The following is a 26,236-nucleotide window of genomic DNA, read 5'->3' on the forward strand; positions in this document are numbered from 1 at the left end:
GAAGAAAGAAAGGGGGCTTCAGTGAATGCTACAGTCTAATGTGGAATGTGAGGGTTTGACTCTTTCTGGTATTTATTTGTGTTAGGTTGTTTAATTAGGATTAAAGGTGATGCCTGTCTGATAGGGAAACATGCAATCACTTGCTGAAGGGCTGTGCAAGAGCTGCACACTAAGTGGAAGCACTACTGTAGCTTTCTGCAGGGTGACGGGCGGGATGCATGTCGCCACATGAATAGTGGGCTTCATACACAGTGTTCCACAGAAGGGTCTTTGCGTCAAGCACAGATAGATTAATGCAGAGGTGTGCCATTAGAGGAGGTCTGGGAGAGGGACCAATGGATCTATGAGAACATGCATCCAGTGGCTCTCAACCGGGTACGCGGAGGTCTTTCGGGGGTACATCAACTCCTCTAGATATTTGCCTAATTTTACAACAGGCTACATAAAAAGCATTAGTGAAGTCAGTAGACACTAAAATTTTATTCAGACAATGACTGATTTATATGCTCTACATACTATACGCTAAAATGCAAGTACAATATTTATATTCCAATTGATTTATTTGATAATTATATGGTAAAAATGAGTATGTCAGCAATTTTTCAGTAATAGTGTTCTGTGACGCTTTTGTATTTTTATGTCTGATTTTGTAAGCAAATAGTTTTTTAGTGAGGTGAAACTTGGGGTAAGCAAGACTGATCAGAATCCTGAAAGGGGTACAGTAGTCTGGAAAGGTTGAGAGCCACTGCTCTAAACTACCATATAGGTGGGTGGCTGGGCAGCAGCCTCTACTATTCGAACCCACAGGCTAGAATAGTGGCTGTGGAAGGGGCTGCACTGCAGATCTACAGCTCACCTGCATATTGAGTGAGTGAATGCTATTTATCCATTCCTTTTGGACCCTGGCACAAAGTTTTGTTGCCCACGTTTTGTGGAGGTAGGGGTGAAATTTCTCCGTAGTGTTAGTTTTATTTGATTCCTGGATTTGAGAAGATTAGAATGTCATGTATTTAGTTGATGAAACCTGTGATACCTTCCCTGGGAATGTAGTTTTAAACTTACGGAAATGTACAAAGTTATGTTCTGTGATAGGTAAAGTGGTGTCTTTTCCCTCACATGAGAAACTCTTGACTTAGGACTAAGACATTCTGATGTCTGTGTAAAATTTTGCCACAGACTTTGAAAGATTCAGTCATGCTTGTCTGAATGAACAAATGGAGAAAGCTTTTGGCTTTATCCCAGAAGCAGCAGAATAGAAATTGAGATGAATAATTTTAAGATGTTGTTTAATGTTTAGAATCTCTTTTTTTTTTTTTTTTTTTTTTTTAACGACAGAACAAAGGCTTTTTTTTTTTACCATACCATAAACATTGAGATAAACATAATTGTTTGTACCTGTATTTCATTAATTCTTTTGACCAGTAAAAGGCAATTAATGTCCAAAACTACAGGTTTTTAGGTTTCAATAAACATGCACTATAAGTAGAAGCAGATAAATGATTTTAAATTATCTTTTTTGTGATCTCTTCATAACTGTGTACGTTGCAGATGCTAGAAGATATGCTTATGTTGATCTTTAAACATCCTATATTGGAGACCTGGTTCTTGGCTTTAGAGCAGCATTCTCTTCCCCAACACAACTTAAACCCTGTCATGGTGAAGCTTCTGTCAGCTCATGTAAATAATGGCATCCTTCAGTTACTGAAGGTGAGTGCTCCAATGTTGCAAAATATGAAGCACATAGACATGCTATCTAAGTATTTTGAAGCCATCACTAAAAGCATCTTGGAAGAGTTACGTGCTGGAAGAAAAGAAAAGAACAAGGTGTCTCCCAAAAAGTCCAAGCAGCTGGAGGCTCTGCAGCAGTTACATGTTTATATGGATGCGGCTCAGTTAAAAGAAGTCACGCTAACCATGCTCCAGCTTCCTGAGGCAAGCCTGACCATTCAAAAATCTGAAAATTCCCCTAAAAAAGAGAAACATTTAAGCTTCTATGGGAAGACACTGCTGCAGCTCCTCACAGAAAGCTACCAAAGACAGACAATTCAAGGAGAGCTGCTATTATCAACAGAGCACATTAAAGGGGTGGGGACTCTGCTGTCAACGTCAAACAGTGAGGATCTGGAAAAAGTCTTCCTGCAGACGCTCTCTCAAGAGCCCCTCTTTGCCCATGCGGTTGGTGTAGATGTACACGTTTATTGCCTTAACCACATGACTGAAACTTCCCTTGCCATTGTGGCTTTGCTGATCCAGCATTGTAGGACTCACCTGCTGCAGTTTGAGCTGTGGTGTCTGAATTGTGCAACTGGAAAGTACCTAAGGAAAAATATGGACATCTTTCTTCCACTCATCAACGTATATTTGCAGAGAAGAGAGCAGTATGACTTTACACGGTCATCAAAAGGTAAAATCAACAACTGATCAATATTAATGATGTAAATATTGTCTGGGGATTTTTAACTATTCTCATCAGAGTGTTCAGATAAAATGACGTGTCTGTCATTGGGTGCACTGGGAAGAGCATTTTCAGGAAATGAAAATTTCACTGGCCTAAGGTCTGGGACTTACTACATTCAGTTCTGGACTAGTCCCCCCAAAAGGTACTATTAGACTTGAGGACCAGTGACAGTTTAGAAGTCCATTATCTTGTGAATCTTTACTGGTAAAATCAATACTTGTTATCCACTGGAAAGCTGGGATTCTCCACTTTGTTAACCAGTTACAAAAATTGCTCTTTTCTGTCTAGTCTTATCTGATTTGATGAGTGTTTATCATGTGACCATCACTGAGCTATCCAGGACAAGGCACTGAAGTCAAGTCATCAGGCCTCTTTCCATTGCCATCTTTTTAAAATGAAGATAACTTTCCTTCCATGTTGGGTATTAAGTGATTGTTCAGCACTTAGGAAATAAAAAGTGCTATCTGCAGCAAATGCTGTGAATATTGTTGCCAGTTATGTAAATACATACTTAAAAAGTAGTATTTGCTGAATTATGATGGTTCAAAAGATAGAAATTGATATTGATAGAAAATTATGAAGTACGTTTTATTGGCCCATTAGCTTAGTGATTCTTAGCCTCATGGCTCTAGAGTTGCATGTGGCTCTTTAGAGCACCGCTGTGGCTCTCACTGAATCCAAAGATTTGATTGGCATACTTCTTGTTCTGCTTGATCTCATGAAGAGCAAGTAAAGTACGGATAAACAGGAGCAGGCCTCTCCCCTGGCTGGACACAAGAGGCAGCATAGACGTGGTGTTCTAATCAGATGACCCAGAGCTCGCTCCCTGTTTCTTCAAGGTGACAGGTGGGAGAGACAGAGAGGAGAAACCTTTCATTGCTCCTATCTCGCAGGAATGGGTGGATGAGAAAGAAGCACCCTCTGATCAGAGAGTGAGACGGGGAGGAAATACTGTGCTGAATGGAATAGTAGAATGCTAGAAAGTAATCTTGGTGTAGTGTCATATGCTGGGTGGATAAAAATCAATGACTTTTAAAAAAAATTACTTATTTTCTTTTAAATTTAAATTAAATGCATTTTTGTTTTTAAAAATAAACCTCCTTAAAATGGAATTTGAAATGGACAGTCTATGTTAAGGTCTAAACTTACTATATCATCTATTAAAAATAATTTAAATTAAATTAAAAAAAAAATAAGCAATACATATTTGCTATCAAAGTTTTAAAGAAAATCAAACCACTGAACTGGTAGAAGCCATTGGCTGAGCACCTAGAACCAGCGGTGTTGAAGAGCTAAACCAGCTTTTGACAGCAGTAGCCTCCACTGCAGGTGCAGAGAGAATATTTCCTTCATTTCATTCATCTAGTTCAGTTCAATGACTAATTCATTCAAAGTTAAAAAACTCATTGGGAGTTGAAAAATATGGAAAGCTTGTTCTCCTCTTCCCATTTATGAATAAAAAGTAGGAGTGAGAGGATGAGGTCTACTAGTTCTAAAATCTTGAATAATATGGCAACCAGAAACAGTCTCTTCAATTCCCAAACTACAGATGATAATTTAATATTAAACTATTCCTTTGTTTAATAAACCAGTTAGTTTTAAACACAAAACTTGTTTTGATAAACTTAACTTTTTCTCAGTATATTCAGCACAGTTAGGGTAATTTTATTTAACTAATAAAATAAAAATGAAAACTCTGTTTTAGGCATTTATAGAATTCCAGTTTTGTTTCCTGAACAGAGCTTGACAAAATCACAAGTAAAAAATTAATCATCTAGTACATATGAAATGCATCATTCATCAGGTTCTAATATAATACATTTATTTATATTATTAATTTATGTTAAGCTATATAGTTGCTTAAATAAATGTGTATTGCCCTGGTTAGCAAAAAGTAGTACCAAATTTATTGTAAAAAATCATTTTAGTTGCAAATCAGCATGTATTAATGGTTACTAACTAATGAGAACCAACTTTTCTTTGGGAAAATAACTAAAAAATACAAATGCAAAACAGTCTTAAAATGATTTAAATCAAGATTTCCCGGTTGCTGATTTAAATAATGATTAAAATCAGTGATTTAAATCACTTTGAATAAATCAGTCCACCCTAGCCATGAGGTTTCATTGTCATTTTTGCATTGTGGTGTTGCTTCAGTATGTGAGAAATGTGTTTCATGACAAGGCAGTGCAATGACATTGATCACTCTGGTCATTTTGTGGCTTTCTGCTTTTCTTTTTGATGGCAAAGTGGCACTGCTCCTCTTTGTGTTCTCATCACCTGGCAGAGTAACCTCTTAACTCTCCATCATATAGTAGCAGTACTTTCCCAAAGGCAACCTAATAAGTTAATTGAAAACATAGTACAAAAATTAATAGGTATGCTGATGAGTACCATCAATGAGCAGGAATCCCAGCAACAGTTGAGTCATTTACCTACATCCTGAATCCCGTAACATGACCCATAACACTCAATATGCTCTGGCTCCGGAGTTCTCACACTTCATTGCACTGCGACCCCCTTCTGACACAAAAATTACTAGACGACCCCAGGAGGGGGGACTGAAGCCTGAGCCCCACTGCCTGGGTGTGGGGGCCAAAGCCCAAGCCCCATCGCCCCGGGCTGGGGGGGAAGGGGACAAAGCAGAAGCCCAAAGGCCCCCCCGCCTGGGGTTGAAGCCTGTAACCTGAGCACCTGCCACCCAGGGCTGAAGCCCTCAGGCTTTGGCCCTGGGCGGTGGGGCTCAGGCTTCAGTCCTGGGCCCCAACAAGTCTAACGGCAGCCCTAGAGAGCCGTTTCAACCCACTTTGGGATGCCGACCCACAGTTTGAGAACCATTGCTCTAGCTCAACCAGAATATGGACTTCATGCAGGAGCTTTTTAGTGACATTCTGTGGTCTGTGTTTATGCAGGACATTGAACTAGGTGATCACAGTGATGCCTTCTGGACTTAAAATCTATGAATCAGTCTGTCTGCACCATGAATGGAACAGCTGATAATGAAAATCAGAGACATTTTATGATTATTCTTTAGACCATTATTGCAGTAGTGCTTAAAGGGCCACAACCAGGTTGGGCTCAAATAGAACTCAAGAGACTCAAATAGAACATTGCTAGTTGCAGTTGCCCCAGGCTCTTCTTGAGCCCTGTACAGCTGTTCAAAGCATAACACATATTAAAATCTGTCTAGATAATTATTCAGTTTAGAATAAACCCTATTGATCTAGTGGTTGGGTGTGAAATGTTGGAAACTATCCATTTCAGCAGAATTTTATCTGTCATGTTAAATAAATAAATAAATAAATAGAAAAAATAAAAAAAATTCTAGCCCTCGGGGTGGAAAAATAAATTTCCAAATATAAATCAATACAGTGATGCCTTCCTGAACCTCAGACAGTTCCAGTAGCTCTGCTGCTGCTCTGAGTTTTCCCAATCAACAGCAGAATTAACTGACAAAAATCTGGTCAGTGTCACAGTGGCATTTCAGAAAATTAGGTGCTGCAATTAAACTAACCAGGATCATGCCTGTTTCATTCTTCTACTGATAAGGAAGGTTACAGGCAACAACAGAGGCAGACATGCTGTAGCTGTTGATGGGGCAGGACACTTGTGTCTGGAAGAAGTATAAAATAATGGAGAATCCTCAGCAGCAGCCAACAGTCTGGGAGGGGTAGAGTAGCAGACCCAGCTTACAGGAGGTTCAAGAGAGGTGTTGCTTGGTGAAGGGCCGGTGGAGGAAGAGAACTCTTTCTCCATTCCATTACCCAGAGACTGATGGTAGCTTCAAATTTATCAGACACGTAACTATCTGAGAGCTGATATGAAAGAAGAAGCCTCTGATTAGAGTCCAGTGTCAGCACCTTGGTAAGAATCTGAGCAGTTACCATTGCCTTTGTCTAACAGATCCGTGCTGGGCTTCTCATCAGGATGTTGTCCCTGTGTCTTGGAGGTCTGTGATATTTGCCTGTAACTAGTCATTTTAATTCTCTGGCTAGTAGGTGTTTGAAAGAGATACCAGACACTTTACAGAACATTTGTCTTTCAAACACTTCATAGATCTGTTACAGTCTCGCACTGTGTGCGCTTTCTCACAGTAGGCCCACAGTCTGTGTTCTGTCATTCTGTTGAACACATAAAGCAGTTTGAGTTGAGAGCACTGCCAGAGAGCTTACAATGACATCCCTGTGTCTCTTTGCACTCTTTCTTCCTACAGTCTCCTCAGCTGTTGTACCTGTCTTGAGAGTAGCTTTGTGGAAAGAACTGTCAAAAAAAATTCTAGATACAGAACCATCGCAAGACCTCAAAACCGTGAAGTTGCAAGTTTTTTCCAAGCTGGTACAGTCTTCAGAAATTGAAGTGCTAACTGATCTAATTGACCAGTTACCTGGAACTCTTGAGAGGGCAGAAAATTACGAGAGGTAGGCAAGTTCTCTTTCCAGATTTTGCATTTTAAGTAACGTAATGCCTGGAATTGTCATTTTGTTGCATAAAACATTGTTATAGACACAGTACATAAAAACACACATGATCTACAATGATAGTCCCTGCTTCAAAGAATCTACTGTCTAAGTGTGATAGTATTTTTAAGCCTAGGTATCCTTTAATTTATGTAGATCATGTAAAAATATTTTTAAAAATCTCAAAAGTCTCCCAAAACTTTAAATAAAATATTCCTAATTCATGAAGATGTACAATGGTTCAGTGAAATTAAATGTGTAAGGGGAAATATCAGGAATTCAGAGCCTGGAGTTTTCTCCATTTAATTTCATTGGTGTGCTTCAGAAATAAACTGTTTATAGCACAGCAGAATAAAGCTACAACAGCCTCACATATCTTGCTGGGAAAGGGAGCCACAGTATAGATACCCGTATTAAGTTTTATTTAAACTTAGGGGAACTTTGGAGCCATTTTTAAAGTTAACATTCAATAGCATAATAAACATAGTGACAAAAAATATTGTAAGGACTTATGCGTTAAGGTCTGGTAGTACTTAGCTGGGACCAGTAAAAATACTTTCCTCACCAGTACACTTCCACAAGCTCTGTTCTTGGGCAAGTGGTCAAAACATTTTCTATCCCTGCTTAAGCTGATGGCTGGGTTTATAACAGATGTGACAGTACTCATCTCATCTGGGGGAACATGAGGGAAGAACTGGCCATGTAAATTCCTGGGTGACTAACTTATTACATGGTTATCATGAGCTTTAGAAGATGGTGATTCTTTGGTCATCTGGGGCTTAGGTATCCCTATGCATAAAATCAAATGATTACAAATATGTGGAGAAAATCAGGGTAAAATTAACACAAACAGAAACATTCTTCTAACATTTGAATTTTCTGCAGTTGGATTGTGGCAGATTCCATATCAAGAGTGTTGGAGAACTCTGCTGAGGAGTTGCACTCCTGGAAGAAAAACCTCTTGGCAGCCTGTATAAAGTGGTTAATCACCACATATAACATCAGTAAAGAACAAGAAAACCACCAAGGAACAGAGAGTTCCATGCTGTTGAGGCTAGAAGAGTTATTGGTGAGACTCCTTTCCATTTGCTTTAATCTAAACCTTGATTGTATGGATTTTTCTTACTGCAGTAGAACATTTATTGTGCTTTTATATTTTATATTATGTAAATGAAGTTGTTGTGCTTGTCTTGGTTTCTTTGGTATTTTGTTTGCAGCTTGTACAGTATGTAACTGGCCTTGCAAGATCCTAATGCAAAAGAATTTTGGGTCTTGTTGGGAGAAGTGCTGGACACTTGCAATTACCATTGAAGTTAGCGGGATTTTGAGATGCTCAGTACCTCTCAAGATCAGTCCCTGATGGTATTTTTTAAAAAAAAAAAAGAGAGAGAGAAGGAGAGAAAATGCTAAAAGTAGAAGTGTTCTTACAAAGTGCATGAATCTGCTCCTACTGAAGTCAACGACAGTCATCTGGTTGACTTCAGTGGCAGCCTGATCAATGCCGTAAGTTCCTAATTATATATTCCTTGTGCACTTCAGATTTTCTTTAGCTGTGTAAGGAATGCAGGACCAGGTCCTAAATAGTAAAAGCAAAGGATGCTTTTACAGATACTGGGCTAACTGCCCCTGTTATCCCTTTGGTCTCTTTGTGTGCCCTTCCTCTCAGGCCATCACCTGTCTCTTGAGGTGTAAATACACAATTCTCCCACTCTCAGACAGGGCCCTGGTACTAAAGATGATACCTCAGCAGGTCTGACTTGTGGTCAGCACCTACAGTGCACTTCTCTCTAGGAGCTATGACCCATGCTACTTTGTGATTGGACAGCTTTATAAAGCAAAATATTGTTTATTTAGAACTACAGCATTTCCGAGAAAAAGATCTTAAAACATGCATATCTAGCTTACCAGGTGTCAATCCAACATCCATTTGGGATCCTGGTAGGCCTAAGCTTCCTACAGACACCCCAGAGCCCTCGGGTCAAGTGGCATAATCTGTTCTCTTAACCCCCAAACTAGTTCTTCTCTCTACTTCAGAGACAAAGTCTTGAAATCCTGTTACATTTTTGTCCTCCTCCCCTTTGCAAGCAACATGTAACTTTTTAACTGTTAGCTACCAGCACTGGCAAAACAAGACTTGCAACTTAGTTGAATGTAGCCTCCAGGAAACTAATAGCTTTCCCCATTGTCTTTCAAGTGTGTGCTGGAATGTTCTTACCAGGAGCTATTGTCTTCTTGCTGGAGACAGCTCCCATTGACTTAAAGCAATACAGGCATATAATAAACATTCCACTAACCCAGCATAGTTCTAAACTATATCTGTATGATTGTCACACATGGTATTCATAAAATTATTACATAGCTGCTCCATGTCCACTGTAGATTCCACCTAAAGATTTCCATAACTGATCTACAGTACATTTGAGTTTATCTGTATCTTTGTAATGTTCTGTTACCTAAATTGACTAAAGATCCCTCCTCCTCCTGCAAAATGAAGTGTTAGTTCATAACAGTAGTAAATGTGGGTACTGCATTACAGTGGTGGGCTACATTAACACAAGCTAGAAACTTCTGTTCTAAGGAAGTTGGAATTGCTGCTGTCTCATATTAGCCAGTGTGATTATGCTTCTGTTTGTAGGGCCCAGTTATATTGCAAGTATTGTAACGTCTCATCTATTCCTTCTTGCTGAGCTGTTTAAAAAAAAAAAAAAAAAAAGGGCCCAGTTCTAAGAAGTGATGAACACCCTCAAATCCCACCTGTCAGCAGAAAAGGAGAGCACCTGGCACCTCACAGCATCAGCCCTTTATTCTTTTGGGTCCCAGGGAGAAGGAATAAGTGAGAGGAGGTTCTGATACTTGCAATGTAATTAGGCAAGGGAACATATCACACCTTTCATTTAAGTTATTAATATTTGAAGTGCTGTGGTATGAAAAATTTCTTTGCAGCTGGGAGCTGCGATCGGCCGAACCTGCGGATGCTACAGGTAAACAACCCGTCCCAGCCCACCAGTGGGGTTTCCCTGACAGGCCACGTGCCAAAGGTTGCCGATCCCTGATCTAAAGTAACAGCATAGGCTATGTCTACACTAGCACTTTTGTTGGTAAAACTTTTGTTGGTCAAGGGTGTGGGGGGAAAAAAAAAAACCTCCATCCCTGTGCTGGTGTGGACAGCACTATGTTGGCAGGAAACGCTCTCCTGCTGACATAGCTACCTCCACTCCTTAGGAATGGTTTAATTATGCCAACAGTAGAGCTCTCTCCCACCGGCACAGAGCGGCTACATGGGAAACCTTACAGTGGCTCAGCTGTGCCGCTGTAAGGTCTGTAGTGTAGACATAGCCTTAGACCATTGCTTGAGAAACATGGGAAGACAAGCGAGTACCAGGTAGTAAAAAAGGCATTAAGGCTTGACATAAGCAGAACAGTTGTATTTTGCTTTTGGTACTTTTTAAACCCTTGAAACAGGTTGGACTCTGCTATCATGGCTCCAAAGTGTTCAACAGAAAATTGAGGTCTTGATGGTCTATGGAAACTTTGCTCTGCTTCATATTGAATGTTACATATCACTACTTGTTGTTTACTACCCACACAGCATTTTGTTAATGAAGTGGTTCCAGCTGATTGGCACAGTCTTCTGAAAATGGGACTTAAGTAAGTAATTTTGTATTGTTGTTGAGATGAAGCAAAGATGGAATAAGCACTCTGTAATGTTTGCTGGGCCACATCCTATCAGTTAGGGCCTAATCCTACAGTGTACTAAGCACATCCTAAAAAGTACTAAGTGCTGTCAACTTCTACAGAAATCAGTGGGACTTGAGGATGACAGTCACTTTTTAGGATTAGCCCCATGGATAGGCACAATCTCCATTCACTTCAGTACAACTCCATTGACTTCATGTACAACTGAGGCCAGACTTGGCCTTCAGTTAGTGTGGGGTAGCAAATTACTGGAACTGCTCCTACTTTCTTAGTTAAACTAGTGTAACCCATGGTTTTTAATTAAAAATATTCCCTGTTTACTCTGGTATGAAGTCAGGATCAGGCACTTTCCCTTTACCAATGAAAGAGTGGTGAGAAGAAATAAATAGTTTGGGGGAGTCTTACCTTATGTGGAGATAGAAATGTAGGGCTAAGGGATTGCTATCAAATGAAGGTTTTAATATAAAATTTGTGAAATGCTAACCTGTAGTAAAGCCTGTACAGCAGATTGCTGTTCTGACTGTAAATATTCCTTTCTTCTGAAGTTTAAGATGTGGCTAGTTCACAAACTGAATGAAATATTGGGCTATGTTTTTTTTATTTGCTTTCTATACTGTGTTTCACTATTTTGAATAGCAAATTTGCCTTTTATTGAAATCTGAGTTTTCTTTGATTGTTGTTTTTGAAGGTATCGCTACAGAGATCATGGATTTCTGAAAACTCTTAATGCTGCTGTGCAATTGTTGTACACAAAAGAGAGCCTGCTTAGTCAGAGATTAGTCAAGCTCTCCAGGCTTTACATGATGATCACGCAGCACTCTTTATTTTTGTCAACCATGCTGAGGTCAAGAGAAGAAGATAACACGAAGATTCAGACAAGAGGTATCTCTCTTTCTTTTCTTCAGCTATATATAGTAATAGTATCTTGTCAGTGTTGTTTTCCATCCATCCAGTTACCTACTCATCTACATATTTACCAAGCTACTAAAATAACTCCCAAATTGTTATTAGCATTTCATTTCAAAGCCTGCCTGCTCTCCTCTGCTTGAATTTAAATGTTGTATTTTTCCTCATGAATGCCAGTTTTAAACATTAATATCTTTTAAAAGCATTCTTTGGTTGTTATTTCTTACTGATGAAGACGTGGGGTGAAATCCTGGCTTCACTGGAGTCATTGGAAGTTTGCCATTGATTTCAGTAGGACCAGAATTTTGATATAGATTAGATCAAGGAGGCAGAAATATTATTTGGCTAAGTATTTATTTAAACAATTGCTTACATAAGAGACGTTAATTTTAAAATAGGTATCTGTGTTGATATAGAGGATTTAATATTGCTCTTTGCTGGTTGTATTTCAATTTTTAATTTCTTAGCTTGTGTGTTTGATAGAACAATCCTCCTATGAGGAATCTAGTTCAGTCCTAAACTGAAAAAGGTAGCAAGGTCTAATGGATAAAGTATTGGGCTGGGAGTCAGGAGTCCTGGGTTCTATGCTTGGCATTGCAACTGAGTTGCTCTGTGACCTTGGGCAAATCACTTACCTGCTCTGCCCTTCAGTTTCTCCAGCTGTAAAATGAGAATAACATTTAGCTGCCCTTTATAAAGAACTTTGAGATAAATTGATAAAAATTGCTATGTATGAGATGATGATGAAATTCTAAGTGGAACAGATTGATGACAAATTTGTACTGCCAACACTGATAGTTATGAGCAAAATCTAGGCAACCTTTAAGGCTTTTAAATGCCTGACAAGGTGAGAAAGCTCCAGTGATGCAGTAGGAGGAAGGGATTGCTTATATTTTTCATGAAAATATATCAGTTATTCCATGCATTTGTCAGTTGGACAGTATTTCCACAGGACAAGGAGACTGGCTCTTTCAAAGAAGCTAGCCTCAATAATTCAGAAGTTTACTGTCATGAGTTCATTCATCTATACTTCTATCTTTTCTCTAACTCTCATAAAGAGGTTGTTACTGTTTTGCTTTGATTTATGATGTGGATGGCAGGTAGGGGAGAAAGGATGGGCTTTTGGCTCAGGCAATGGACTGCAACTCGAAACATGTGGGTCCAATTCCCAGCTTTGCCTCTGACTTCCTGTTTGTCCTTGGGCAAGTTTGTCCTTAATTTATTTGGGCATTAGCTCCTCATCTGTAAAACGGAGATGGTAACACTTCTGTATGTCACAGGATAAATTCACTAAAATTTGTTATCCAATCAGATCTTGCAGTGATGGATTCTGTGTAAATACCTAGATAGGATGGTAAATACCAGGCTGGCTTCTACAGAGGTTGTTCCAGTTGAAGCTCCTGTATCAAAACTGGCCTACAGCACTGACAGAGAAATGTTTTGCCTATGTGGTGTCACAAGTGTAAATATTAATGCAGAGTCTTAAGGTGTTTGTTTAAATGTTCTCTCTCTGGCTACCATCTGATAGAGAATGCAAAAACTAAAAATACAGTTTCGTATTTGTTTCAGAGGCATTAGTGGATGTATTGTCAACTATAGTGAAACTCAATCCCTCAGTCTGTGAGAGCAGCCACTTTGCTGTGTTACTAGGATCCTATGGTGCAACACTGAGTGGTGTCGGTAAGTGTATTGGACTGTTAAAGATATTTTCCATTGGATCTATTTTTAAAATTCTTAATGTATGTCTTACTGATTTTTTTTTTTTTTTAGATCAGAAAATATTACTGCTTCTTCAGTTATATGAGAAGAATGATCTAAGTCTTATCAACTTTAGGTAAGTTGATTGCCACCTTTTGTTTTGCTAGCATATGTGCCATATAAGCAATCTGAAAGTTAATATACACCTGGCACCTTATTTTTGAATTGAGGACCAAAACTCAGGATGGGAATAAATTGATGTTGTTGCACGGTGCTGGATTAATAGAACCTGGGCACTATTCACAAAGCAGGTACAGAGCAGCATTCCAGCTCCCCCTCGTGCCACTACACTGGTGTAGAGAGGACCACATTGGGGGGGTGAAAGGATTGCATAGTCTCCCAGTTCTTTTAGTCCTTGGTCTGCTGCTCAGCCAGCCTACTTTGCACTTATAATGGCTCTGCTGCCTTTAGCATTTTGGTGCTTATTCATTCTGTTTATTTTAAATGCACCTTTCCATCATTTCACCTGCATAAGCATTGCTAACAAAGTGCATACAAAGTACAGATTCAGCCTATGTCCAGCCGCCTCACCTCCCATCTCCAACAAACTAAGGGCTTGTCTAAACTTGAAATGCTACAGCGGCACAGCTGCAACACTTCAGCGTAGACACTATCTATGCTGACAGAAGGGGCTCTCCTGTCACTGTGGTTACTCTGTCTCCCTGAGAGGGATGGGAAGAATTCTACATCAATGGGAAGAATTCTTCTGTCAACATAGCACTGTCTACACAGAGGGGTTAGGTTGGTTTAACTACGTCGCTCACGGTTGTGGATTTTTCACACCCCTGAGCGATGTATCTGGGTCAGCCTAACATTTTAGTGTAGACCAAGTCAAAGACTCTCCTTTTTCTCACCCATTCTACCCCATCCCACCCATGGAAAAGCCTGTGGGAACAGATAAGCCTTGTCGTCTGTCCTGAGGGTCAGCATATTTGAACTCTGGTGAAGTAAGGACAGAAATTAATTCCAGAGTCAAGGACCCTGCCACTAGTCTCCTCCTGCTGAGTTATCACAGGGGCAAAGAGTGGCCTCTGAGGTACCTAGTACTGTAGATCTAGATCTTTATAGGTGAGAAACAACACTTTAATATTGCACTCTGAAGTAAATTGGTAGTCAGACACTTAGATAGACATGGTCCCTGCCCCGGCATGCAGGGAATACAGACCAATGCAAGGAACATGCTTGAGAGTGGGACTCGGCAGAGTCATAGTCAGTCATTGATGGGAGCCTGTATAGCTTGTAAGTGATTAGTGGCATTGTCTTTGTCGTCATATGACTTCATAAAATACCTAACACATTGTAGGCCCTATCCAAATAATAAACAATAAGCCATAGCACAATAAGTGGATTTCCAAGGAGAGGGTGGAAGGGTCTGGTTAAGGGGGTCATGGAGGCATTTTGGTGCTGGCTTGAAAAAACTAATTGAACTACAAGACATTCTGGGGTTTGTATAGTTTGATCAAATCTCGGACAATGTGTGAGGAGGTGGTGGTGGTAGGCACTGACACAGTCAATAAATCGGTCTCCTGAGGCATGTACAGACTTTGATTTGTAGGCTGGGAAGTGGCTAAAGGGACACCATCAGGCTGAATTTTGAAAGCCTTTGGATGGATGAGAAAGGTGTTGCCAGGGAAACAGATTCTAGTTTCAAGTTCCCACAGGATAATAAGTACAAGTGAGGGGAAAATTTAAATACTAATTTATATCCTTTATAAATTGAATCTATCTCTATAATTGCCTTTCTCTCCATGCTAATTATCTGTTAACTAAGGGCTTACTTTTAACAATATTTAAGGATACTGTTGTGGGGACCGGCCGCTGTGGAACATCACAAGACTTGCAAGAGTCTGGGGAAGTCACTATGGCAGCAGCCAAGCATGGAGGAAATTTTGTGTCTGCTAGATAAAGAGAAGATGATGAAGACTATCCTACATTTCCCTCAACATCGCCGTCTCCTGCCACGAGAGGTGCTTTGGATCAACTATTGATTATTCTCTTTTGATGTGGCATCCTTTCCTTTTAGTAATTTATGCTGTTGTTAATGTGATATAGTCCATTTTTTGCATTCAGAAATACGTAACAAGATGGCTAAGATTAATTAGCTGGTATCATTTCACAGAACATGTTTTTTCTGTTCTATTTCCAACTGAGCCAGTATTTTTTTTTTTTTCTTTTCAGATTCATTTCAGTCTAGGACCACATCTTGCCTGTAATTAAAGCTGTGCAATGCCACTGAATTTAATGAGGTTGCCAAAGTATAACTAAGATCAGAATTTGGCATCTAGTGACTCACCACATTTGACTGTCACATCTGTATATCGGTACAGTTGCACTGGGTTCTCTAGTTTAGTCTCTCGCATAGTTTGCTAACTCTGCTTATATTGGTCAAGGACAAACATACTGGAACCGTGGCAGCAATAGCCATATTTAAACACAGCAATGGTTAAGCATGATTCTGTGCCTAGTATTTGCAGGGCTTTAATGTGAGCTGCCATGATGATATTGTCAGGGCAGTTTGAAATCAAGCTGGTTTAAATTCAAGTAGTATCTCTCTATTTTGGATTTTGTTTCAGGAAGGACAAGTGCCATTGTATAGAGATAAAAGTGAGAAGGATCTTGATGATCTCTACGACCCCTGTTTCCTACTTCAGCTCTTCAGTGAATTGACCAGACCAGGTAAAGTATATATTCATCTCACATTTTAGGCCAAACTGTCAGGAACTGCAAACATACATCTGAAGGAAGAATTCAGTATTACAAAGAAAGAGTTTACACCATTTTTGAGAGGAGAGAGATTATGATATTTGCACTTGCTCAATATTGCTTTTCTAATTTAATATGAGACAATTTCCCTGTACACCCAACTGCTATACTGCAGAAGGGGCTTTGTATCTGTTAATAAAATGTTTAAAGATCAAAGTGAGACATTTATCACAGTGAATTTACCAACCACCTCTCTCCCATGTCCATCATGATGTTCTTTTCTGGGTGAACTTTGGATTGCTGCAGCTGGCTTTTGTTTGCTGTAGCAATAACATCTTCTCAAACAAAAGGCAATCTGATAATATAATTGCTTTTCAAGGTAGAATAAAAAGTGCAGATGAAGAGAAAGGAAATATAAACCTGAGTAATACAGTACCTGTGTAGGTGGGAACGGAGGGAGAGGGGGTGCTGTTTTAAGTTGGTGTTGCAAATTCACCAATATGCTTTTGACAGTAATAAAAACATAGTCTGTCATCCTGTGTATATTTAAAAAAAAAAAATTAAGGTATAGAAATTCAGGATGCCCCTTGTGTTCTAACAGGATCAGTGTTAGATGGCCTCGTATTTTTGGCTGTTTATTGACTGACAGGTGGGATTTGAAAAATGCCTGTGTGACTTAGGATCCGAAGTCCCAATATATTCCTAAGTCACTTGAGCCATTTTTGAAAATATCACCCCTACTATTTTGTGCCTGCTCCTTGCACTTTGGGGGGGAGGGATAGCTCAGTGGTTTGAGCATTGGCCTGCTAAACCCAGGGTTGTGAGTTCAATCCTTGAGGGGGCCACTTAGGGATCTAGAGCAAAAATTGGGGATTGGCCCTGCTTTGAGCAGGGGGTTGGACTAGATGATCTCCTGAGGTCCCTTCCAACCCTGATATTCTATTCTATGATCACTTGCTGTACAGCATCATGTGCACAGATGTTATGTAGTGTATGGGTACATATTTATAAACATACAAATGATTACTGCTTGCTGAGTAAAGGCCTTGAATTGTGCAAATACCCAGTTCTCTCTAACTTTAGATCTGATATACATCTTATCAAAAGGTTTCCGACTGTGGTTCCCAAGGTTCTTTAAACAAACTGGATGTCAAACATACATTTAACATTTTTTTTTCCAATAGCTTGTTATTTCACATCAATTTGTTGATTGCCTTTTCCAAGGGCAGCTTGGTTGAAAATATTTCCATGCCATGAGTGCAGTGGAAGAGGAGTATCTAGATAAATCCTTATGAGTTACATAGATTACCCTTGAAATAAGGTTTTGTTATGGGACATGAACATGGGAAGTTATCATTTGTTGTTTGTATATGACAGAAGTGCCCCGAGACTCCACTCGGAATTGGGGCCCCATTGTGCTAGGCTATGCATAGACATATAGTGAGGCACAGTCCCTGCTCTAAAGAGCTTCTGGCCTCGCATTTGCACTTCAGGCAAGAACTCTGGATCAGCCACTGCTAATGGGTGGATAGAGAACCCTTCACAGACTGGTTGGCTTCAGATCATTCTTCTGAAGTGTGTACGTTAAATGCACCAGGAAAAGTTCCTTTCCTTGGGCTGTACAGGCCCTGCAACCCAGCCCAAGTAAGTGCGGCACATAGCCCCTGTACCCCAGGAAGAGGGCAGAGAACAGACTGTGAGTGAGAATCGAGCAGGGAAGGAAGTGCTGCCAGCTATCTTCTGGTGCCCCTGGTGCTGAGGGAGAGGGGGGAAGAGCCAAAGGTCCTCCAATTTCCTCCAAACCTCTGTGAGAGCAAGCTGGCCGTAGCTGCTGTTCCTGCCCTGCACAGACTCTGATGATGTGGACATCCCATGCGGAGGAGTTAGGGGGCTCTTCATGCTCCCCTGCACAGCCGTGCATCCAGGCTCATGACTGAGCCCCTTATGAGGGGGAAGACCTGAGGCATTTTGCGTACTGCCAATTCAATATGATGGATCTAACTTAGCCAGGAGGCTCGTGGGGAAATGTACAGCAATCGTTAGTGCTGAGAACAGCTGTTGACTCTCTCCAGCAGATGGTTTTGAAATGCGTTTCCAGTGGTGCTGTTGCACAGATTGTCACTCTGTCATGTGGAATAGAGCTGGCCAGGAAGCAGTGTGGGGAGGGGAAGATTCTACCATTGGCTGTCCCACCTTCAGCAGAGCTATGTGTGGAACATGCCAGCCAAGAGACAGAGATAGGATGTTCTGGCAGCTGAGGAGGGAATGAGCACAGCTGTTGGGATGGGGACATGGATAATCTGATTTTTGGGGGTGAGGAGGAGGAGTTGCCATGGCAAATGTAACCCTTTAGTGATCAAAGGGCTGGGAACGTACTTAGACGTCTTGATTTAGAGGGAGAGCAGAGCTGGTAAACATTCACTAAAGGTTTCATTGGGGTTATAACCTATGTGGATGTTGCCACTAAGTAAAAAAACATTTGTTATTCAGCTGGGAAAAAAATACTCTTATGCCTCTGATTCTCCTTGAATATTAGCATAGACAACAAGTCTGGAGTATTTACATCAAGTTGGTGTGGAGTTATGAGTGGATAGAAATGCCGCCACCTTTTCAAAACCTCATTAAAAATGTCTTGATTAACCTCAAAATCCCTTAAAAAAAATTCAGCCCCAGAGGGGGTGGGGCGGAACTACACAAGAGAAATTTTATGTAGAAGGTAGGTTTATTCAGAAAGTTAAAGGGGGCGTAAATTGGGTTTAAATTAGAAAGTGCCCTACATGTTAAAATCTCTAATGGGCCTACATTGTAATTCAAACTAGTAAACTAGATTCTGTGCCCACGGCTAGTAGCTTAAGAGGGAGGATCCATGTCTTATTCTGGTATCCCTTTCAGTAAAGGGATGCTTATCTTGGAGGTGCTTTTACTCACCCCACTGTTTCTTCATTCAGACGCAGGATATGGGGCGTGCCCAAGAGGTTTGTTTTTTCCCTACAGTTAACATTAATCAAACATTGAGCTCCATAGAGCCTTCCCAGAACTTACTCATAACTTTACATGGTCTTCCACTTACAGCAACGTCCTTCCCAAATAATGAGCACTGGATTGTGTCCTGCTGCTCTAAGTGTGCAAGAGCGGCTGTGCACAAGGAGCCCCCCTCTCCTTGTGCAGCCTTGGGACACAGATTGTGTCCCTGCATGTAGGAACTGCTGGACTGCTCTCTGCACGCTCTGAGGTGTATGACACTCCGAAATGAGCAGGGCCATGGCCCAAACTGCCCCCTTTTCCCCCCGACCCCCATGTCAGAAGAGCTTCCTGAAACTCCCTCTTGAGCAAGGCAGTTCCATACTAACTCTAACTCGAAGCTGTGCCATAAAGGGACAACTGCCCTGAACGAGCTACAGTGAGTACATCATTCCAAAAATGACAAAATCTACAGCGGTACAGCAGATTGCAAGAAATGAAATCTAAATAAGGCAATTTGAAACTGTAATACCTCTTGATTTTGGGGGTGCCCTCTTATGGATAGGTGCCCATAAACACTGAAACACTCTTATATACTTGTTGCACAAGGCTACAATTCCCAGCTACAGAGTTGAGGCCCAATTCAAGACCCAATGAAATCAATGGTGATCAAGAGAAGAGAAAAGATAGCAATAGATAGAAAAGGGGTGGGCAAGAGTTGGTTTATTAGTTAAATTCTGCCCTGTTCTTTGAATTATTCTATAGCCGGGTCTTCCTTACATTTGCTGTTTGGCAAGCTAAGAACATAAGCTGAACAAGCCACTCTACCTGATCACAGGCTCAGCCAGCTTCATGCACCGGGCAGAATTCTTTGAGTTGCCCTTGAAGATGAGCTCTGGTGCATCACAGCACACCAGGAACTGGATAACATAAATTCAGGGAAACTAAAATGTTCGTGTGTGTATGCGTGCGCGCAGAATGCCCCCTCCTAACTTGGGGAGTGGATTGTTCACCATGCATTGCTACAGTCAATTAAATTTACAGTTTCTAGTTCATCTTTCAGAAATTATGTTTTTAAATGAAGCTAATATGAAGAATTGCATTGCCACATGTCCTTTGTAGTTGTTGCTTTTACAAATGTTAATTTATTTCCTTTCCACAGAGTGTGTAGTGGCATGCCATACATTTGTGGAAGTGAATGCTTTGGGCCTAACAGTAGCTGCCCTTAGCAGCTATGATTCCAATATGCGAGCAGCAGCGTATTATATCCTGGGTTCCTTTCGTTCTCACCTGGAAGGAGCTCGCTTTCGAGAACAGAGACAGGTACGAATGTTCTAGATTTAACTTATCCATGATATTAGAACCTGCCGTGGTAGGCACACTAAGGCAAAATCATTCCTCGAAGGGACCCATTCACCAGCCTCTGGTTTCCACTTGCCCTTGAGTGGGTGAGCAAACTGGTTTCTCAAGCCCTGATTCCGTGTGTAGTATTATTATTAGTCTGTCCTCAAAGATGGGATTGTGTTTCTCACACACTTTCACTTGTCCCAGAGTTAGCAATTCCCATCTATAGAAATGTGTACTTCAGAGTTGATTGAATTCATATAATTGTTTTTTAAAAGATTTGTTATCCGCTTTCCTATTCTCTTTTCTTCATTCTGTGTTTATTATGATTATAATTAGTGAGCTTTTTAAAAAAACCCAAAAACCATTTGGAATTCTTAGAACAGTCATTCTGTTGGGATTGTGGCTTGATTTTTTTACTTGTAAAATACAATTAAGGCCTATTTTCTCACACTCCCATTGAGGTATGTCCTGCTGTATTAGCTGGTGATGAGTAATACTAGAGCTTTCTTTTCCCTGTTCTTGTGCTACAGCTGCTCTATCTTATGGATGTTGTGCAAAATGGAATCAGACAACCGAATCTCAGGTTTACTTTCTCTTTGACCCTCTTCGTTGCTAGAGTGGTGCAGCAAATGCTGAAGCCAGGTATTTTAGATTAAATTGTATGTTCTGTGGTTTAGCTTCTGGGGCTAAAGCAGGGAAAACAACACTGCATAGAACGATTAGCTTCAGTGATACTGTAGAATCAAAGCATATTGATAAACATAGAAACCATGAGACATGCTATAGCACAGTTGCCACTCCAGCATTTCCCCTGGAAGCCAGATGTAGTGATGCTGCAACTCTACCTCAGTTTCCTCCACTGTCCTTTTTCCTGCTCCAGTTGTGGGTGTGGCCTGGCCCGACCACTTTACAAAGTTCAGCTCCTTGCAGTGCCTTAGAGACTCTTACAGAAATGCCAGCGCAACTATATAGCCCAGCCAAGCTCAACAGGCCACTTCTTCCTCACAGGCACACCTCAGCTGCTATAGATTTTGAGGGACAGGCTCCTGTGTCCCAAACAACCCCACTGTCCAGGGGCTGGCGCTCTTCTCACCTCACTCAGGAACAGAGGTGGTGCTAGACATTTGGGAGCCCTAAGCAGGAATATTCTCCTCTCCCCAACACATACTAAAAAAGCATATGGGGGTCCCCTTGAGCTGCTTGGGGCCCTAAGCAATTGCTTAGTCTGCTAATGCCTAGCACCGGTTCCACTCAGGGGTTCAAGCATCCAGGTCATCACAGTTCCTGTCTTCAGTCAGGCTCCTGGTCATCCACAGGATAGCCTGTCTGCTGTAGTCCTTCCACACCAGCCTCCTGCTGCTGGACTTCCCTCTTTAAACTTCCCTTTCAGGCTTAACAGCCAACCCTGATGTAGCAGAGTTTGACTAATTAAGCCTCAAATTGCTGCTTAACCCTTTCCAGTCAGGGACAGAGTTTATGCACCCTATCATGCAGGCCTTCAAATGTTTTGAGGAAAAACCTTCATTAGAATCTAAATCTTATGCACTGACTTATTGGCGGAGTGGAAAGTGTCATGCCTTGTGTGCAAGTGGTTGCCAGTTCAGATCCCGTCTAATCTGTTGCAGAGGAGATGGATATTCTCTTCACAAATTTTGGGCTCAATTCAGGAATGACGGGGTGAAAATGAATGGCTTGTGTTATACAGGAGATTAGACAAGATGATCTAATGGTCCTTTCGGGATTTAGAATCTGTGTGCATGCCTGACTTAGTCATGTGAATAGCCTGATCTCTGTGCAAGCCACGTGGGATATTTGCATGCTTAAATCCAGGCATTAATGCGTGCATCTCCAGATTTGGCCATAATACAAAATTTTAAAAATGTGGTCTGTGGAGACCTGGCAATTTGCATGGTGCTGGCTCTCCTCTGTGTTTACATCTAAAAATATAGGAAAATACTTTTCTTGTGTTACTTTTCCATTTGGTTAGTTACTGTAATTGCCACAAGAATGTTTATAGGATCATATATGGGAGGACAATCTCCACTAGACAATCTCTTCTAGGCTGTGGTTCACACTATGGAAAATGTTGGAGAATCCCTGCCCTAAATGGCTATTTTTATCAAATATATAAAATGTGGAATAGCTGCATAATGTTTCAGTGATGTGTTTCTTCGGTACCGATGTTTTCCTGTAAGCTAAAACCAATGATTGCATGGTCTGGAATTTGTCCATGATTCTGAGTTTGCTTTTCCTTTAACACTCTTCACTGTGCTTAGAATCCTGTATTTTTTATGAGATTCCCTGGGGCTTCTCTGTGAATATCACTGAGGGATTTGCTTTTAACTCTGCAGTAGATTTTTATTTCTGAGTGAAGGGCAACTTTGGAAGTATTGAGAATTGACCAATGTTAAATATTCATGTGATCATCTGCTTGGGGCATTCTCTGATTGTGTATTTTTGATTTAAGAAAAATTAAGGGTGATCAACAATACCTTTACTGTTACAGTATGAGAACATCATACTTGCCACAAGTGAAATATTTCTGATATCTACTGAGGCAATATAAAGTGTAGGTCCCACTTCGTCAGTGAGGTTGTGAATGTGCACGCTTAAATTTCCCTCCTCAGCAATAACCACTGAAATCTGTTCACAGAGGAGCACATGTACACAAAGATAAATAAATTCCTTCTGTCGCATCAGTATTTGGACTTGAAGAAAGTACCGGGATTTTATCAGCTTTTCTACAGCTTTGATTTTGAGGTAATGTGAGATTCATGTCCTGTATGTTTCATAAACCTTCAGAGAGCAATACATTGCCTGGCCTAGCTAGTATAACACCCTCAAGTCATAAATGTCTAGCAATCAACCAAAAAAATCCCAGAAATTTTCTACTCAACATTTATAATTATTTACTGGCATTTTTGTTTCATTTTTATTTTCATATAAATATTTATTATTTCTATTGTGGTAGTGCTTAGTGGGCCCAATTAGGAATCAAGGCTCCATTGTGCCAGGCACTGTGCAGTCCCTACCCTGAAGAGCCTATAGTGATAGTCTAACTTAGTTATTAATGCTGAAATCAGTGAAGATATTTTAGAAATAACAACCTTTTAAGTTTTGTGTCTGATCACGTTTGCCCCATTGACCCATTATTCCTGCAGAAATCTGTCTGTTGGTTACCTTTTGTGGTGGTAAAAACTGAAAAGAGGAAGTCAGGAAAAGTTGATATTGCCACTTGTAGGAAACCATATTGTTTGTGCTGAGGCTTTTCCCAGCATGCTTTAAAATTGGTGACTATGGTACTTTTTCTGTGTGGTTTCCAGCACAAAACAGAACGTGAGTGGGTTCTTGGGCTTCTTGGAGAAGGACTGCGAGATAAGCACTGCTATGAGCTGTATGACTGTCAGAGGATTTTCCATGTCATTTTGTGCTTCTTCAACAGTCCACTGTGTGATGAAGCCTCCCAGGTAATTAAAAGAAGAAAAATGTAAAACTTCAAGCAAATTAAGAAGGGATATGTAGATGCTCTTCTTTCAAACTTACTATTATTCAATTCTATGGGGGGAAATACCCACTTACATTACACTTACATTAAGACTGTGTGCCACAGTCTCATCATGGACTTGCACCATTTTTCACCAGGTAACAGCAGTGGTCAATGGCCTCATCTACACCATTGACACTAACATTCAAAACTCTAATTTGTGCATTTTCAGTTGCGTAATTGGGCCTTTGTCCTTTTTAGGATGGTTCATAATCATCAATTCCACCTTCACTGTACCCTAAAGTAATAATATTAATAGCTTGCTTTGTTGTATTGAGTCATTATACCTGAAATGCAACCTGTTTATAAGTTTGTCAGAAATGAAGGGCTCAGTCCTATAGGTGATTGAATTGTTCCTCCAAGATGTGGGTAGATACGGAGTGGCCAGCTGATACAGTGAACTAATGCACTAGTTTTATATCCTGGGGAAGCAGCCAAACAGAATTTAATGAGGTCATTCTAATTCCTTCATTAATTTTACCTATCTCCAAATAGAAGCATATTGGGGACATTCTTTCTGTGATGAGCATCTGGCCCAATAACATTGGGGGCATCCTTACAATGGAGAAAAGTGGAGGCTTGTGTCAGTATTTTTAAAAGTGAGTGATTCTGTTTCCTCAATTTTTGGACACCCAACTTGAGTCATCTTAAAGAAGCCTAACTTTCAGAAAATATGGAGCATTCACCCTTGGAAAATCAGGTCCTTTTATGGTGTCTCAAGTTGGGTGCTCAGAAATTGAGGTATCCAAAATAACTAGTTGCCTTTGAAAATCTTGACCTAAAAATAAAAAAGTATCTTGTTGCCTGGGCACTGCTTCTCTTTAATTATTCTAATATATCTGCCTAAAAATTAGAAAGTCTGCTGTCCTTTGGCCGTTCTGAAGAACTTGAAATGGTTTGTTACAGTGTTTGCCTTTATGTGATTAGATACTGTCCACCAGTTTTTCTAAATAGTTTGTTTTTTATTTCAGTATTATATTTACTTCTGGATGAGTGGGTATTTTAATAGCTGCCTCTATTAGCTATCCCTCTAACAATACATTTTACAAACATTTTTGTTTACTTATATCACAAAACGTATAACAATTGGCGGTCCAAGTAGAGGAATGTCGTAAGTGATGCAATAATAACGAATACCTTGAACTCCTAATAACACTGCAATCCAGGCACTTTACAAAATCTCAGAACACTATACAAAAAGTAACTCATTATGCCTCACAATACTCCTAGAAGGTAGGTATCATTATTGCCATTTTATAGATGGGGAAACGTGAGATGTACTGAAATTAAATAGCTTGCCTCTCGTTACATAGCAAAAGCTAAACATAGAAGCCATGTCTCCTAACTCCCAATTCTGTGCTTTAACTTATAGACAGACTTCCTTTCTATGGCCCTATTCAGCAAAGTACTTAAGCATGTTCCTAGCCTTCAGTAGTCCCATTGACTTGTGCTTTGATGCTGCTTATCTGTTTAAGTTCAGTGAGGAACGGGTGCCTACGTCTCTGCGATATATCATCAAAACTAATGTCTGTGTGGAAGGTTATAGGGTGAAGTCTGGCATTCTCCCTTTCTTGTTGTTGTTTTCATTTGAATAAAAGCTTACCAAACAATTAGATTACTATTCTATCATTCCTAAATGTTTATACTAGTGAACTAGCCCACAGTTATAGTTTATTAAAATAAAATTATATTTTGTTTTCCGTTTCAGAGTCACATTCTGGAAATACTGCAAAATGCTGCAAGTATCACTAAAGCTGCCTATCAACTGATACAAGACCATAGCCTCTTAACCTGGATATTATATATTCTGGAGAAAAGGTACATAGAAGAGGGATGTTGTTGTAATGAGGAATAATTGTACTCTTTTTGTATAAAGGGAGTATTTGTGCAATTGAAAATGAATATAAAGGGGATTATTCACCTATCTGTATGTGTGAAAGAGACTTGCATAGAGGCATCCAGTGAGTACTCTTGGTACTTCCACGCATAAATGCCATCCTTGGGGTGAAAGAACTTGCTGAACCCTAAAATGTTATCTAGTGTTGTTTAAATTTTGGGGGTTGTTTTTTAGAAGTTTCTCACAAAGGTACTATCAAGATGACATATTAGGATAGCGCATTAGCCGTTCACTTCAAATGTTGCCTTAGGCACCCAATCCTGCAATGACCTCTGCATGGCTGTTAATTTGATCCTCTGTCCTGAACTGGCCATAATCTCAATCTCTCACACACACACTCACACACACAATTCTTACCAGCTACAGACAAGGAATCAGGAGAATCTGTGCTAAAAACAGACTGAGCATGCTTCCAGCCCCCACCTCCGGATAGATTTGCAGAGCATAAACCCTGTAGGTTTTTCAAGTGCCCAGAGCAGGGCACAACTATTTATATCCCTTTTAGGCAT

At 40.3% G+C, this 26,236-nt stretch overlaps 1 protein-coding gene across 2 annotated transcripts in view; it reads left to right on the forward strand.

Annotated features, from left to right (window-relative positions):
* Positions 1–26,236, forward strand: part of URB1 (URB1 ribosome biogenesis homolog) — a 70,504-nt gene that overhangs the window by 36,040 nt on the left and 8,228 nt on the right. For both annotated transcript variants that reach the window (XR_006279198.1, XM_038413470.2), the window contains exons 22-35: positions 1,549–2,404; positions 6,672–6,876; positions 7,801–7,984; positions 10,505–10,563; positions 11,300–11,493; positions 13,087–13,197; positions 13,288–13,351; positions 15,071–15,242; positions 15,849–15,951; positions 20,102–20,262; positions 20,817–20,928; positions 22,940–23,046; positions 23,610–23,753; positions 25,539–25,648. Coding sequence is in view for 1 of the 2 variants with exons in the window: in XM_038413470.2 (XP_038269398.1) it covers positions 1,549–2,404; positions 6,672–6,876; positions 7,801–7,984; positions 10,505–10,563; positions 11,300–11,493; positions 13,087–13,197; positions 13,288–13,351; positions 15,071–15,242; positions 15,849–15,951; positions 20,102–20,262; positions 20,817–20,928; positions 22,940–23,046; positions 23,610–23,753; positions 25,539–25,648 (2,582 nt within the window). In the remaining variant the exon portion in view is untranslated. The remainder of the gene's footprint in view (positions 1–1,548; positions 2,405–6,671; positions 6,877–7,800; positions 7,985–10,504; positions 10,564–11,299; positions 11,494–13,086; positions 13,198–13,287; positions 13,352–15,070; positions 15,243–15,848; positions 15,952–20,101; positions 20,263–20,816; positions 20,929–22,939; positions 23,047–23,609; positions 23,754–25,538; positions 25,649–26,236) is intronic.

The sequence above is a fragment of the Dermochelys coriacea genome, chromosome 1 (assembly GCF_009764565.3).
Source record: "Dermochelys coriacea isolate rDerCor1 chromosome 1, rDerCor1.pri.v4, whole genome shotgun sequence".
Lineage (NCBI taxonomy): Eukaryota > Metazoa > Chordata > Testudines > Dermochelyidae > Dermochelys > Dermochelys coriacea.